The sequence below is a fragment of the Sus scrofa genome, chromosome 7, assembly GCF_054392235.1.
Source record: "Sus scrofa isolate SSC_HxYL_T2T_F1_AM1 chromosome 7, Sscrofa_HxYL_maternal_Yorkshire_Landrace_v2.0, whole genome shotgun sequence".
Lineage (NCBI taxonomy): Eukaryota > Metazoa > Chordata > Mammalia > Artiodactyla > Suidae > Sus > Sus scrofa.
The window spans coordinates 121,601,873-121,617,911 of NC_139389.1; the positions used below are offsets into that span (position 1 = coordinate 121,601,873).

A 16,039-nucleotide genomic window follows, 5' to 3' on the forward strand; every position below is an offset into this window, starting at 1 on the left:
GAGAAAAAAACTACAGTGAGTTCCTTATATTTCTACATATTCAGAATAGTTTGTAATGTTTTTAATGAAGTTTTCAAATCATACATGTATACAAATTTTCCTCCTTAGCTCCTCTTACTCCATGTTTACACAGTATGCAACTTTAAGGAACCAGGTAGTTATGCTACTTTATGATGTTGACTAGCTGAGTCCATAAGTTGAACCTGCTGAAGAAGTGATGTTAAATCTCAACTAGTAAAAGACAGTCTGCTCTTTTTCTTGGGCTAAGTTACCAACCTGCAGTCGTCACCTCCAGCACTAATAACATGTCGATCACCACTGGTAAATCGAATATTTGTCACATGGGGTGAGTGACCCAAGAACCTTTTGTGCTTTGCCTAAAAAACAATAAGAAACAAAGCTCAGGGTGTGTGACGAACACACAAGTTAAAGAAGTTCCTATCAGAAACCACAATCTCCATCACAAGGGCTGTAGAGAGAGTAAGCAGTTCTGACCTCGGCCGATGATTAAATGCTTTTTCAGAGTTAGTAAAAGATCTGCATGGAAAAACATTTGAAATTTGGTAACAGTAAAAGGTTTCATAAAAGGCTAATCACAGCTTTTTTAGGATCGTTTACAAAGATAGTATTACTTGGGTTGGCAAGGGGAGATAATTTCTTTTTTTCTTTAATTTTATGGCAGTACTTGTGGCATATGGAAGTTTCTGGGCCAGGGATTGAATCTGAGCCCCTGCTGGATCCTTTAGCCCACTGTACTGCAATGGGGCTCCAAGGGGTGGAAATTTTTTTTTTTTTTGTCTTTTGTCTTTTTGTTGTTGTTGTTGTTGCTGTTTCTTGGGCCGCTCCTGCGGCATATGGAGGTTCCCAGGCTAGGGGTCCAATTGGAGCTGTAGCCACCGGCCTACGCCAGAGCCACAGCAACTCGGGATCCAAGCCGCGTCTGCAGCCTACACCACAGCTCACGGCAACGCCGGATCGTTAACCCACTGAGCAAGGGCAGGGACCGAACCCGCAACCTCAAGGTTCCTAGTCGGATTCGTTAACCACTGCGCCACGACGGGAACTCCGGGGTGGAAATTTATAATGGCATTTATATCAGAGTAATGAATTTAGGAAGTTTGGGAAAAATTTTAGAATCACAAATTTAAAATTTTAAAAGTATTTTCAAGTCAGGAGACAACGTTTTAGCTATCGTGTGGGGGGAAGTACTAATGATCAGAAGTCTAGGTGTTCCCGCTGTGGCTCAGTGGTTAACAAACCTGACTAGTATCCATGAGGACTTGGGTTCGATCCCTGGCCTTGCTCAGTGGGTTAAGGATCCAATGTTGCTGTGAGCCTTTGCACGTAGGTCGCAGACAAGGCTCGGATCCCGTGTTGTAGGTGTGACGTGGGCCGGCAGCTGCGGTTCCGATTAGACCCCTAGCCAGAAAAACCTCCATATGCTGGGATGCACCCCTAAAAAAAGTCTAAGTCAGGCGTAAAAGTATATAAAATAGTAAACTCAACATAAACTTACGAATTTTTCAGGACATGGAAAGTCAAATAACTTAACCATGCCAAAGTCATCTCCTGTGACAAGGCTGATTCCTGAATGAGAGACACAGGCACAGCTAACATCGGCTTTCTCCGCATGTCTGGACCAGATTCCCATAACTTCATCTCCTAGAATACTAGAGAGAAGGAATAAAAAGTCCACCATAACAAACACATATAGCTAAACATAAAGAGAGTTCACTGTGAAGTTTTATAACCCTTTAATAAAAATTAATGCTTTATGAGAGCTGGTATAATTAAAACTGTTTATGCTACAGGAATTTGATGGCATTTTTCATTTTCATTGATGGTTACATCTCTTCTACGGCCAGCAAAGTTGAACACATATATAAGGTTTCATTTCTGATAGCTGCTATCGATAGCATTCCTTTAGAGAGAAATAATACAAGTGCCTAACAGCACCTAATGTAGATTTTTATTGTCTCCTATTAAGCCTACTGTTATGCTGCAGTGGATTATGAACCCGACTGGTATCTATGAGGATTCAGGTTCAGTCCCTGGCCTCGCTCAGTGGGTTAAGGATTCGGTGTTGCCACAAGCTGTGGTGTAGGTTGCTGTCCCGGCTCTGATCCTGTGTTGCTATGGCTGTGGCGTGGGCCAGCATCTGCAACCCCAGTTCGACCCCTAGCCTGGGAACTTCCATATGCCAAAGGTGTGGCCCTAAAAAGGAAAAACAAAAAACTCTACTATGTAAAGGAACTATCAGGGCATCTTTCAAGTCACAACTTCTTTTAATTAAAAGAACTTGTATGTTCGATCAAAAGGGGTCCCAGCATGAGTATATCCTCTTGGAAAGAATTCAAGATGTAACAAAAAGCTTAACAATTACTACTCCCTAGTGGAATGGCTCTAACTGTTCAGAAACAGATATTCCAATTTTCCTAACCTTCAGTCCTTCCCTTGTGAGTGTATGAAATATTTACCTAGTCCACGTAGCCCAAGTAATTCTGTCAATGGCAGTCTGATCCATAAGATGTTTTCCTGAAGGCACTTCATAGACATGCCGTTTATAGCAACCAGTGGAGACCTTTCATAATATTAAAGTGGGACAAGAATTCCATTATGTGAGAGAAAATCCAGTAGGAGTTACAGTATGTTGGCAAAATGCTACTTGATTTACATTGCTAGCATTATTGAGAATGTAAAAGATGACGTCAAAAATCTAAGAGCAAAAAATGAAAAGGACAGGTAAATAGGATAGTAAAGGATTTATGCAGAAACAGTGACCGGTTGTAAAAGGCAAGAGTTCAGAAGCTCTGGAACTGGGGAATTTTAAAAGCATTCACTAATGTAAGGGCAGAACTCTTCTTGTGGCTTGGTGTATAGTGTTGGTACTGTACCTGGAGATGCCTGCTATCTGCAGAGAAGTCCATTTGAATGACAAAGCTTGGGATGTCTTTGCAGTAGCTGATTCTATTAAGGGTGGGGCCCAATGTTAGGTCATAAAAATCCACTGAGTTCTCACTAGAACCCACTGCCAGAAACCGGGAATCTGGACTAAATCTGAACATATTACAAAAGATTACATGTAAAAGATGCATTAGACCACATGAATAGTATAAACATTGAAGACCAGAGACTTCCTTTTTAGCTCTCGAAAATAAGTACTTGAGATAAATATGTGATATGGCCTCAAAGAGATTTACCTAATAGGCACAACTGATTTTTATATTTGCGTAATACCGATAGTATATTTGTCTGTGATGCACGAAACAAAAGGCTTTATATTTTACTTCAATGTTAAATCATTTCTGTATTTTTATCTCCTAATTTAAAAAAAATTTCTGTTTTTAAAAAGCCACTGACAATCACGTATTTACTAAGTTATATAATCCATTAAGACAGGGTCCTTTCATCCGGAAAGACTGTGTCTTAGCAGAGGACACAGACCAGCTCAACTCATGCTGGGTTATTAAATGAAGTTTGGAAGAAGTTATTTTTAAGTCAATAAAGTAATATTTGCCATATAAATAAAAAGTACTGTTTGCCTGGTGATCACGAGAAGCAGTTTGGGACAGTTCAGTTTTTTGAAAATGTTCCATGAGTCTTGCTAATGTACCTTTGGGACACTGGAGGGCAAAAGGGAAGCCATGGTTACTGTTTATACACTGAAATTTGAGGAGACTTTCTTTTGTAAAAAGAGTTTTACTGTGAGAAGAGTGCAAGGTTTTGGCAGACCTGGATTCATTAATCTATTCTGAGCACATGGAAGTGCTCAGCAAATGGTAGCCACTGTTAAAATAAGCTTAAGCACTGAAAAATAAAGGCCCAAGAAAAGTTTTAATCAATTCAGATTCTAGGGCATAGATGTTCAATGACTATGGATTAAACGAACTACATATTTAGTCAAGATTAAAAGAAGTAAGAGATGGAGTTCCTGTTGTGACGCAGAGAAAACGAATCTGACTAGGAACCACGAGGTTGCGGGTCCGATCCCTCGCTCAGTGGTTTAAGGACCTGGCATTGCTGTGAGCTGTGGTGTAGGTCACAGATGCGGTTCGGATCCCGAGTTGCTGTGGCTGTGGCACAGGCCGGCAGCTGTAGCTCTGATTCCATCCCTAGCACCTCCATATGCCGAGGGTGCGGCCCTAAAAAGCAAATAAATAAATAAATAAAATGAAAGAAGAGAAATTTGGGGTTATAAATAATTTTCCAGGCTTCTGAAGGGCAGATGGAAGTAACTCTTGGCAGGACACACTTAACTGGGCATGTCCAGTGTGATACTTATTCATCAAACGTCCCCTGAGTACTTGCTGTTACTATACGGCACTGTGGCTGGTGCCCAGCCGACTCGTAATTTGGCAAAGAGAAGTAAATAAGTATACAAACAGCTATATTTCAGCACACATCTTATGTGACAAAATGCAATAGGTTCTAAGGGACTTTTTTTCCAAAAGCAAGCTGGATCATTTAAGAGTATCCTAAACATGATATTCCATTTGTTGACTAACCTGATATCATGGATTGCACATCGTCTGTCTCTCTTCTTTCCCCATATTTTCAGAGAGCTCACAAGTAAAATAATAAATTCTCCATTTTTCATTCCAATAGCCACCATGTCCCCTTCAGGGCTGTAACACACAGTACGAGCCGCATGTCCCAAATTCACTTTGTTCAACATCTTCTGCATTAGAACCAAAAGAGTCATAGAGAACTACATTAAGTAGAGTACTTACAAAGTAAGGCAATTTCTCCCCCAAATTCTGAACACAATTCTGAGATAGTTCTTTTAAGTACTAGCAGTTTAGGACTTTGCTTTTTAAAAATTGTAGCATCTTAGGAGTTCCCTTTGTAGCTCAGCAGTAACGAACCCGACCAGTATCCATGAGGATGTGGGTTCGATCCACGGCCTCACTCAGTGGGTTAAGGATCTGGCATTGCCATGGGCTGGGTTGTGGGTCACAGACGTGGCTCTGATCCTGCATGGCTGTGGTGGTAGTGTAGGCTGGCAACTGTAGCTCAGATTTGACCTGTAGCCTGGGAACCTCCATATGCCGCAGGTGCGGCCCTAAAAAGACCAAAAAAAAAAAGTGACATCTTAAAAAAGTTGTACCTACTTTATCAGCAATGTCCCAGAGTCTCACTGTCCCATCTTCTGCAGCAGAAAGGAAAAAATCCCTGGAAGGATGTGCTGCTAGTCCCCATATAGGCCCATCCACATGAGCGTTAACTAAAATATTGCATGCTGCATTTTTCTCTCCAACTTCAATTATTTCAGCATTCCTTGTTCCTACTAGTATCTTGCCCTGAAACACAAGTGGGACCAATAAATTTAATGGAATATAACAGTTGTTTTTAATAAGAACAACCCTATTGACCTAGGCAACTTACAAGAAGTACACAGATCTTCCTCGACTTAGGATGGGATTGCATCTGATAAGCCCATCATAAGTTGAAAACATAAGTCAAAAGTGCACGTAGTGCACCTAACGTCAAACACGACAGCTTATCCTGGCCTACCTCAAACACGCTCAGGACACTCACCTGAGCCTACAGCTGGGTAAAATCATTGAACACAAAGCCTGTTTTATAATAAAGTGTTGAGTATCTCATGTCGTTTATTGACTACTACCCTTAAAGTGAAAAGCAGAGTGGCTGTAAGTGAACTGACTGCTGATCCCTGTGCTGCCGACTGGGACCTGAGCTGCCCAACGTCACAAGAGAGGACTGTACCACACACCACTAGCCGGGGAAAGATCAAAATTCAAAATTCAAAGTACGGTTTCTACGGAGTGTGGATTCCTTTTACACCATCTTAAAACTGAAAATTTTCAAGGATGGTCTGGATATTTGGTTTGTCCCCAGTTACTGGCATGAAGCTCCTAAAGCCCTTGGAACTTCCTACGTGATAAGCAAAAGAGAGGTGTCTCTGTTAGCTAAGGTGACTCTTGGACCTCACTAAGGTTACCAGAAGACCCAACCAAATGATTAGGGGATTGGAACTGGCAGTGATGGGGGAGGGGCTAGAACTTGAATCAATTACCAATAGCCAACTGTTTAATTGATCATGACTACATGATGAAGCCGTCATAAAAACCCAAAAGGTCAGGGCATGGAGAGCTTTCAGGTTGGTGAAAACGTGGAGAAACAGGCCAGGTGGTCATGGATGCTCCACACCCCTTTCTGTATGCCTTCCCTGGGCAGTTCTACATCTGGCTGTTCCTGAGTCATTTTCTTTTACAAGAAACTGGTGATCTAGTGAGTAACGTGTTTCCCTGAGTTCTGTGAGCTACTCTAGAAAATTAAACCCGAGGAGGAGGTCGTGGGAACCTCTGATTTATAGCAAGTGGACCAGAAGGACAGTAACTGACTAGTGTCTGAAGTCCAAGGAGGAGCTGTTGGAACCTCTGAACTATAGCCGGTCAGAAGCACAGGTAGCAACTTGGGGCGGTGACAGGGGCAGTCTCACAGGACTGTACCTTTCACCTGTGGAATCTGGTGCTTTCTCTGGTAGATACTGTCAGGATTTAGTGGCATTACTGGACACATTGCTAGCATTGGTGTGGGGGAAGTACCTCCCTGCTCTCGACATACATACGTTGGGTGTGGGTCCAAAACCAAAATAATCTTTCAGAGAACTTTTTGCTCTGGCTAATCTCATAATAAGACATTAACTCATGCAGTTTTCTATGACCAGAGGCACGTCTGTGAGAGCACTGGGCCAGGTTGTATATGAGAGTCCAAGATAAATAAAAGCAAAAGAGAATACATCTGGCCTCTCCAGGCATCAAAGTTCTGACTACGATGCTTTAGCTCACAGTGCGCTGGGATATAGGAAGAAAGCATTGGATTTTAGGTAGAAGTAAGTATAAATACAAGTAAGATTAATATTTAACACACAGACTGAGGATAATAACGTGTTCAATTTATAGATACACTTAATTGTGAATGCATACATGGTTGAATTTTTAGAGTAATGTGTGTTTTTTAAATGAATGGAGATAGCTGCTTTGATCAAAATGAGTCAGCTGGCAAAAATTCAACTGTCTACCACAGTTGAATTAGCAGATTCAAGAAAATAAGGCGGTTTAGACACAGTGCTTAGGAAAACAGCTTCCTATCTTTCTGCAAAGAGCAGCAGAGAGGAGGCAGAGCAAACCCGCAAGTCCATGGTTGTTATTACTCATCAGGTTGCAAAGGGTGAAGGAATCACAGCAGTAACTGTTTCCTATCGTCTGCTGCACTGCAGCGGCGCAGGGAACTTCTTACTTTGCCTCTGCACACAGAACGGACACAGTCTGTGACCTGTCCTGTCTCAAGCTTGAAGGCACGGCACCGCCTTAGCTCCTGATCCCACAGCTTGACTGCTCCTCCTTCTTTTGACCTACGAAAATGACAACCCAAACCGAAAGAAGCAGTTATTATTGGCCATTACAAAAAATTTTCATTATAAACAAAAGCTAAATTATAAGCAGAATACTAAGAGAGGCTCCAATCTTTATATTCCTCTAAACTTGCTGTGGCAATTTTAAAATACACAGTATTTGGAGTTGCTGTTGTGGCTCAGCAGGTTAATGGCCTAAAGTTGTCTCTGTAAGGATGTGGGTTTGCTCCCTAGCTTTGCTGGGTTAAGGATCCCTGGGTTAATGATCTGGCATTGCTGTAAACTATGGTGTATGTTGCAGATGCAGCTTGGATCTGTGTTGCAGTGGCTGTGGTTTAGGGTGCAGCTGCAGCTCCAATTTGATCCCTGGCCTGGGAACTTCCATATGCTGTAGGTGTGTCTATAAAAAGGGAAAAAAAAAAAAGATGTATTGTATCTCAAACATTCAGTTTAAGCAAATCACATTTTATGAAAATTCATTTTTCTGACATGAGCCTAATTTTATTTAGTCCGCCCATACATACATCCTCTCTCATAATACTTCCTTCTTTTTTTTTGTCTTTTCTAGGGCCGCATCCGTGGCACATGGAGGTTCCCAGGCTAGGGGTCTAACTGGAGCAGTAGCTGCTGGCCTACGCCAGAGCTGCAGCAACACAGGATCCAAGCCACATCTGCGACTTACACCACAGCTCAGAGCAACGCCGGATCCTTAACCCACTGAGCGAGGCCAGGGCTCAAACCCACAACCTCATGGTTTCTAGTCAGATTCATTTCCTCTGCACCACGACGGAAACTCCCTTCCTTTTTTTTTTTTTTTTTTTTTTTTTTTAATGACCATACTCATGGCATCTGGAAGTTCCCAGGCCAAGGATTGAACATGCACCTCAGCAGCACCCCAAGCTGCTGCAGTTGGATTTTTAACCCACTGTGCTACAGCAGAACTCCTGTCATAGCACTTCCTGACTGAGGAAATGTACAAAATGATTCTTAATGTTAAGAGAATAATGGAAATGCAAGGCTACATAACAGGATTACAGATGCTCGGCTACAGAATACATTTTTAGAGCCAAAAGAGCAGCGAATTTCTTTCCAACTGTTATTATTAAATATGCTACTGATACAGTTTAGAAGGTTAGTGGAGTAGGGTGTGCAAGACCAGATGGCAGGTAGGGAACATGAGTGTCAGGGTAATATGCAAAAGGACAAAAGACAGTGCATTTATGGTTTTTCTCTTTGAGGAACTGAAAAGTACATTCCTTTATTTTCTGCTAGATGAGCTGCTTGTCTTGGGGAAAAACCATGCTCCTGCAGCATAATACAGTCTTCCTTTGTGTGAAAGGCAAAAGCTGCTGCACTTGTGTGGGTTCTTTCACTGCTGCATAGGAATCGCTTACTACTTGGTCACATATATACTCCATTTTAACATGTATACAAATATGCTGTTATGAAATCAATTTTAAGTATCTGGTTTCCACTGGGAGATTTGTAAATCACTCAGAAAAAGGCCTCTCCTCAGACTTAGAGTTTGAGATCTTAATTTTATCTAAGAACTTTGCCTCAAGCAAAAACAAACAAGGCAAAGTTTGTTTCTAGCATCCTCTCATCCTTTTCTAATGCAGCAGCATGAATTTTATACCTTAGTATCCAGTTTGCACAAAAAAGAAAGCAGGCAGTCAAGATGCATCCCGAGTCCAATGGCAAAGAATCTCTCTTATGTCAGCAAAGAGACTTTAAGAAAATCAGTTCTGGAGTTCCTGTCATGGTGCAGTGGTTAACCAATCCAACTAGGAACCATGAGGTGGTGGGTTCAATCCCTGGCCTTGCTCAGTGGGTTAAGGATCCCACGTTGCCATAAGCTGTGGTGTAGGTCGCAGATGCGGCTTGGATCCCGCTTTGCTGTGGTTCTGGCGTAGGCTGGTGGCTATAGCTCCGATTCAACCCCTAGCCTGGGAACCTCCATATGCCGTGAATGCGGCCCTAAAAAAAGGCAAAAAAAAAAAAAAAAAGAAAAAGAAAAAGAAAAAAGAAAAGAAAAAAGAAAATCAATTCCTAATCTGCAGGATAGCTACCTATCCACACCTCAGAAAAATGACCACTCCAGGTGGTAGAGGTTAGGTTTATCTATAATGTGAAAAAAAAAAAAAAAAAAGGAAACTATTTAAGACCAGAAATAAGAATCAAGATAGTGCATAAAAGGCACTGAAGCAGAAGAAACATATGAGGAGGTCAAAGAGCATAGTCTACATCATCGAGAAAGAACCGCAAACAGAGGCACCACAACTCATGAACGTTCAGTAAGACTGTGAAAAGAAAGAGGACTCACGGCCTCTCCTTGCCTCCAGTGACAATAAGTCCATCTCGAAGGGTGGTGTACATGGCAAACACAGGCCCGTTGTGAGCTCTGGCCACAATTCTACACAATATGTGATCTTTCCACACACAGACATCTCCACTGATGGTACCTGTAAACGTCAAGTTATTCTGAAAAGGAGTGGGGAAGGGGGAGATAAACTCATCAAAAGTTCCAACAGAGTTCAAAGAGCAGTTCTTTATGTAAGTGTGAGCCTATGTCACCTTTTTGAATCAAAGATCATGGAGAGGAGTTCCTGTCGTGGCTCAGCGGTTAACGAATCTGACTAGCATCCGTGAGGATGCAGGTTAGATCCCTGGCCTCACTCAGTGGGTTAAGGATCGATCTGGTGTTGCTGTGAGCTGTGGTGTAGGTCACAGACACAGCTCAAATCCTGTATGGCTGTGGCCAGCAGCTGTAGCTCCAATTTGACCCCTAGCCTGGGAACTTCCACATGCCATGGGTGGAGCCCTAAAAAGCAAAAAAAAAAAAAAAAAAGAAAGAAAAAAAGAAAAAAAAAAGAGCATGGTGTGGGAAAAACAGTAGACTCAAGAGTCAGAAAACCTGAACTTGAGGCTTATTTTCATTAGGGCCATTTTCTTTTCTAGGTCTGTTGCTTTTAGCTGGAATAATCTTTGCCAAGACTTTTGGCCTCTATACCAACTTTTTCATGTGTAAAATGAAGGCGTTCAGGCTCTAAGGCCCCTTCTAATTCAAAAATGCTGTAATTCTAGTTTCTGTCATCCCTTTGTATTGCTTCCCTCTAGCTACCCTAGAAATGAAGGTCATTAGTAACTGAGAGTAAAAAAGAGAATAGGAATAGGAAGTGAAAGCAACTTTTATTAGGTTTGATGAAGTCTTTTGTCTTGGAAAGAAAAACTATTATCTGCATCAAAGTTGTAGTTTTTCAGAAGTTATATAAGAAAACATTTGCCATGATTTCTTAAAATAGTGAAAGTTAATGCATTTCTGCAGTGAATCCAAAATAAGTTACATTGTTAAGGTACCAAAAGTTTAAGAATGCTTTAGATCACTTTGAGAACTGCAATCCTGATACAGTTCATTTATGCAAAAACATTTATCAAATCCTGCATCATGTGCTGTTTCATTTTAGCTTCAGTTTTAGAGCAATGTGTATAAAATGTTCATCCAAAACAAAATGGAAAAAAATCAATAGGAAATTTTGGACTATATGAAAAACAAACTGAGACTTTCTGTAATCTTTCCGAGAATACTAGATAGTGTGCATGTTTACTTTCCTTGCAACAATTTAATATTACTTCAAATTGCTCAGCATTTATGCGTATTCTCTATAGCTCACATTTAGAAAACAATGATTGTACTTGCCAAATAGGAGCAGCTTTAATTCATGCCTCATCTGTGACTGGAATGTAAAAACTAATATTTTATTTCCTTTGCTCTTTTCATAGCCCCTAGTGAACATGTGTTAAAACTGAACATCAACCCATTTTGTTATGTAACAAAACATTCACACTGATTGTACTATTGTTTCAAACATAAAAAGTTAATTATGGCTAAAATTCTTTTTTTTTTTTTTTTTGTCTTTTTAGGGCCTCACCTGTGGCATACGGAGGTTCCAAAGTCTAGGGGTCCAATTGGAGCTGTAACTGCTGGCCTATGCCACAGCCACAGCAATGCCAGATCCGAGCCGAGCCGAGTCTGTCAACTATACTGCAGCTCACGGCAATGCCGGATCCTTAACCCACTGAGTGAGGCCAGGGATCAAACCTGCATCCTCTTGGATACTAGTCAGATTTGTTTCACTGAGCCACAACAGGAACTCCTACGGCTAAAATTCTAATCTTCAAGTTTATTTTCTATTGGGAATGAGTAACTGAGTAACTAAGGAATTTTATGTGTGAAGAAAGTTAATTTACATGGGCAAGAAACACTTGAATGTATCGGGTTTTTCTTCTGGAGAAGAATTACTTGCCTTCTACTAAGAATGTCCAAAATATTTAACTCAAGTTTGACAGGGCATAACCAACATTTGCAATGGTCTTTTTCTCAAAAAATGTAAGTGTGCTTTAAGATTCCAGAATTATAATTTTTGTTCTTCAAGTATTACAAACACACATAAACACTTTAGTAAGAAAAATGACTTAGTTTTTTAATGCATCATAGGGTTTAAAAAGTCTGGCCAGGGCAAGGTATTAAAGGAAAGAGATGTGGCTTGTAAACCACAAGCCCAGGTGGAATCGGGATGGTGGGGAGGGAACGGCTCTAACGCTCTTTCCACCAAGACCAGGAACTGGGCTTGCCTTCTTCCCCTGAACGAGAGGCACTGGCCCACTTCTGACTACATGACAAGCAGTGAGTTAAGATGAGAGGAAGCAAAGAAAATCCTAAACCAAGTACCACACTGGAAAAGCACATTTCATGATTGATCTTTCTTTTATTCTGACAAATTATTAGGACCTAGGAGATGTAGGGTGACAATTATAAAATTAATAAAGGCTTTTGAGAATAGCAGTGACCCAAGGACTCGAATGTTTCATTATAACCCCTCTCCCTCACGAACTTTCTCTCTCACTCCATCATTTCTCAAGTATCAGAATCTGAAAGATGAAATATATGCATGACCAGGACATACGTAATGATTAGTAGATTATAGTGCCATATAAATAACATTTCTGTAGCTCAACTATCTAAGGCAAGAAAATTCAAAACGGTCCAGTTTGGCTCATTCACAGTTACACTACCACATGCATTTTAAGAGACATACTGCACCAAATGCGACAGCAAGCATGGTCTGCATCCGGGCATCATCCAGTGTGCTCAGTAGCCCTTTTCTGCTAAGAAGGGTTCTTCCTGCCAGTGTCCAGAACTTCACATGTTTTACTCCCACAGAGACAAACTGGGAATCTGAATCGGGTCGGAATTCTGCCACAAAAATACGTTGGTTGTGACCAGCTCTGCTGGCAATTTTGGCACCTGATAAAAAGATACAACAAAATTATCTAGGTTAGTGTAAGAACTAAGCTCATTTTTACAGGATCAAAGAGTTATTGAACGTAACACAGTTCAAAAAACAACTGCGCTTAAAAGAGGGCATGTCCCTTACAATGCCACCTAGTAGTCACATGACATACCATTACTAGAGTAGAGGGTCCTTTTTACATATTTTTGCAAGTGATATGTGATTTATGGAGAGCTTCATTATCATTTAAGGGGCACTGTAGACTTTAGAAACTGTGTCTCATTTTTCTATGTAGCTCTATGAATTTCATTTTTTATAACAGTTATGTAACTGAGGTAATATTACCCTATTGATCTTCCACTATCACATTATGCTTCATTTCCATTCTTGAGTAAGAGTCTCTATAGCCAACAAAAGAGTAATTAGCAAAGACACTTATATGCATAGTTTTTCCATGAAAGAGCAGTAAATGATTTATAATATTAATAACTTTCATTAATTTATGTTTTGTGACTTTACCATCTCACTGGGTTTTTAAAGTGTAATACACTTACAGTAATACATGTATTGTGTAGGGCTGTAATGAATAATGGTTTCAATCACCAAGTTAACACAAATATTAAACAGAATTCATATGACCTTATTTCTATTTTAATTTTTAAACATTGTAAAGAAAAAAACTGGCACAACATTGTAAATCAACTATACTTTAATACATTTTAAAAAATTACAAAGAAAAATCCTACCTTCCTGCCATCTCCAAATGGTAATAGTATGTTCTGGGTCTAGTCCCACAGACAGCAAGAGTTTACCTGTAGCACTGAAACTGACTGAACACACTCCCTTTGAATGATAGCATCTTAGTATAGATAAAGTCTGCTTGTTCATTGCATCCCAGATGTGGATAGAAGGTGCTGTAGCTAAACAAAGATAAAATCCAAAAGTTGTAATATACCTATTACAAATGTCTCCATTTCTAAGGCTGATGCATACTCTAGTCTGGAACACGGAAAAACAGGAACCAAAGAAAGACTGTACTTACTAAGAAAAAATAGCTCAAACCTAAAACTAAATTAAAAAGAAAAAAAGAAAAGGAAAGGAAAGGAGAAAAATACTGACTACTTTCCCAGGCTATAGTCCAAACTGTACTGTTGAGAAAACAGCATTTAGACAAGCAAATTAGGCAACCACAACTTTTAAACAACTTTTTATTTATTTTTTAATTTTTAAAAAATTTTTTAGTCTTTTTGCCATTTCTTGGGCCGCTCCTACGGCACATGGAGGTTCCTAGGCTAGGGGTTGAATCGGAGCTGTAGCCACCGGCCTTCGCCAGAGCCACAGCAACGGGGGAATCCGAGCCGCATTTGCAACCCACACCACAGCTCACAGCAACGCCCGATCCCTAACCCACTGAGCAACGTCAGGGATCGAACCCGCAACCTCATGGTTCCTAGTCGGATTCATCAAACACTGAGCCACGATGCGAACTCCCTAAACAACTTTTTAAAAAACAATATTATGTTTTTGATACATGATAAATCTTTATGTAATTATGTGGAGAAACAGACGAACAATATAAATGATGAATGAAGAAGAGATGGAAAGTGAATACAAATTGAGAAACGCAATATGCAGGAAACCATCTGAATAGATCACAAAAGAAATTTTCTTTTTTTTTTTTTTTGCTTTTTCTAGGGCTGCTCCCATGGCATATGGAGGTTCCCAGGCTAGGGGTCTAATTGGAGCTGTAGCCTCTGGCCTATGCCATAGACACAGCAACGCGGGATCCCAGCTGCATCTGCGACCTACACCACAGCTCACAGCAACACTGGATCCTTAATCCACGGATCGAGGCCAGGGATCAAACCCGCAACCTCATGGTTCCTAGTTGGATTTGTTAACCACTGAGCCACAACAGGAACTCCACAAAAGAAATTTTCAACCAGTAAAAATATAAGTTCATATCATTTTATAAGATAGGGTTTTTTTTTTTTTTTTAACAAGATTTCATGGGAAAAGTAAAACAGCTAATCTTTTCTTTTTTTTTTTTTTGGTTTTTTGTTTTTGGCCATGCCTGTGGCATGTGGAAATTCCAGGGCCAGGGATCAAACCTGCACCAGGGCAGTGACCTGAGCTCCTGCAGTGACAAAGCTGGATCCTTATCCTTCTATGCCACCAGGGAATTCCAAGACTGCCAATCTTTTTTAAAAATTATATTTGTTGTTATTTATCTTGTGTAGTCTGTTGGTACTGCTTGAAAAGTTTTCCCAATTTCCTATATTTTCTAGGTTAAAAACCCATAGCTTTATATTGTCCTTTTTTTTTTAATCAACTGAACACTATAAAAATGGATAAGTCAATTCAGCTAATTCAGTCTTAGAACATAAGTACTTTTAGTACAATAATCAAAATATGAATGTGCATTTGTTTATAAATCAGCTACAAATATTGAAAAAATAGATAAATATTACATAAAGACAATTTTAAAAAATTCTTTTTGTCTCCCCATTTTCAGCTGCCCTGTGGCATATGGAATTCCCTGGGACAGGGATCAGATATGACCCACTGTTAAGACCCAAGTCACAGCTGTGGCAACACCAGATCCTTAAGCCACTGTATCAGGCTGGGGATCGAACCCATGTCCTAGCATTCCCAAGACACCACTGATCCCATTGTGCCACAGTGGGAACGCCAAAAAATTTCTGATAATAAATTTAGACTACATTGGACACCATCTATGATTTATAGTATACAATGATAAATTAAATCTAATAGTTCTTCAAAGCATTTAAAATATATTAACCCAGGGAATTAAATTTGACTATCACAAAGTAAAAATTGTTCACGATTTATGAAACTGTAAAAAAATCAAAACTACATGGAAACAGACATAAAAGTTTACCATATAATAAGTGCAATATTTATGTGTGAAAAATTGACCACAATAATTTAGGTACTGGAGTATAACTAGAATGTACCTCATTCAATAAAAGTCAAAGGCTACAAGTGACTTGGGAGCTTCATTCAAGAAGGAATGTTAGGTGACAAATTTAAAATGTAAATAGCTTTCAGCAACTGTGAAGCTACGAGATCACTGAGGACATCAGATCTCATTGTTCTCCCAATCCTTCAACCTTCCCCCAAAGCCCCTTAATAAAATGGATTAACCTCAAAAAAAATTAAAATGTAAATATAGACGCAACTAGAGATTCTCTTAGATTTTCTGACTAAGAGAAATAAGACAAATTACATGATATCACTTATGTGTGGAATCTAAAATATGGCACAGAGAGTTCCCACTGTGGTGCAGTGGGTTAAGAATCCAACTGCAGGAGTTCCCCGTCGTGGCACAGTGGTTAACGAATCCAAC

At 40.1% G+C, this 16,039-nt stretch overlaps 1 protein-coding gene across 20 annotated transcripts in view; it reads right to left on the bottom strand.

Annotated features, from left to right (window-relative positions):
• The window catches only part of EML5 (EMAP like 5), a 195,272-nt gene that overhangs the window by 1,650 nt on the left and 177,583 nt on the right, over positions 1–16,039 (bottom strand). For 11 of the 20 annotated variants that reach the window (XR_014811251.1, XR_014811249.1, XM_084969970.1 and 8 more), the window contains 10 exons: positions 13,416–13,589; positions 12,475–12,683; positions 9,702–9,859; positions 7,264–7,378; positions 5,112–5,300; positions 4,506–4,678; positions 2,895–3,057; positions 2,478–2,581; positions 1,517–1,670; positions 277–377 (listed from right to left, as the gene is read on the bottom strand). Coding sequence is in view for 10 of the 20 variants with exons in the window: in XM_084969970.1 (XP_084826096.1) it covers positions 277–377; positions 1,517–1,670; positions 2,478–2,581; positions 2,895–3,057; positions 4,506–4,678; positions 5,112–5,300; positions 7,264–7,378; positions 9,702–9,859; positions 12,475–12,683; positions 13,416–13,589 (1,540 nt within the window). In the remaining 10 variants the exon portion in view is untranslated. Of the gene's footprint in view, positions 1–276; positions 378–1,516; positions 1,671–2,477; positions 2,582–2,894; positions 3,058–4,505; positions 4,679–5,111; positions 5,301–7,263; positions 7,379–9,701; positions 9,860–12,124; positions 12,684–13,415; positions 13,590–16,039 lie in introns of those variants that run through there. The other 9 variants (XR_014811253.1, XR_014811252.1, XR_014811260.1 and 6 more) reach the window with 4 other exon arrangements.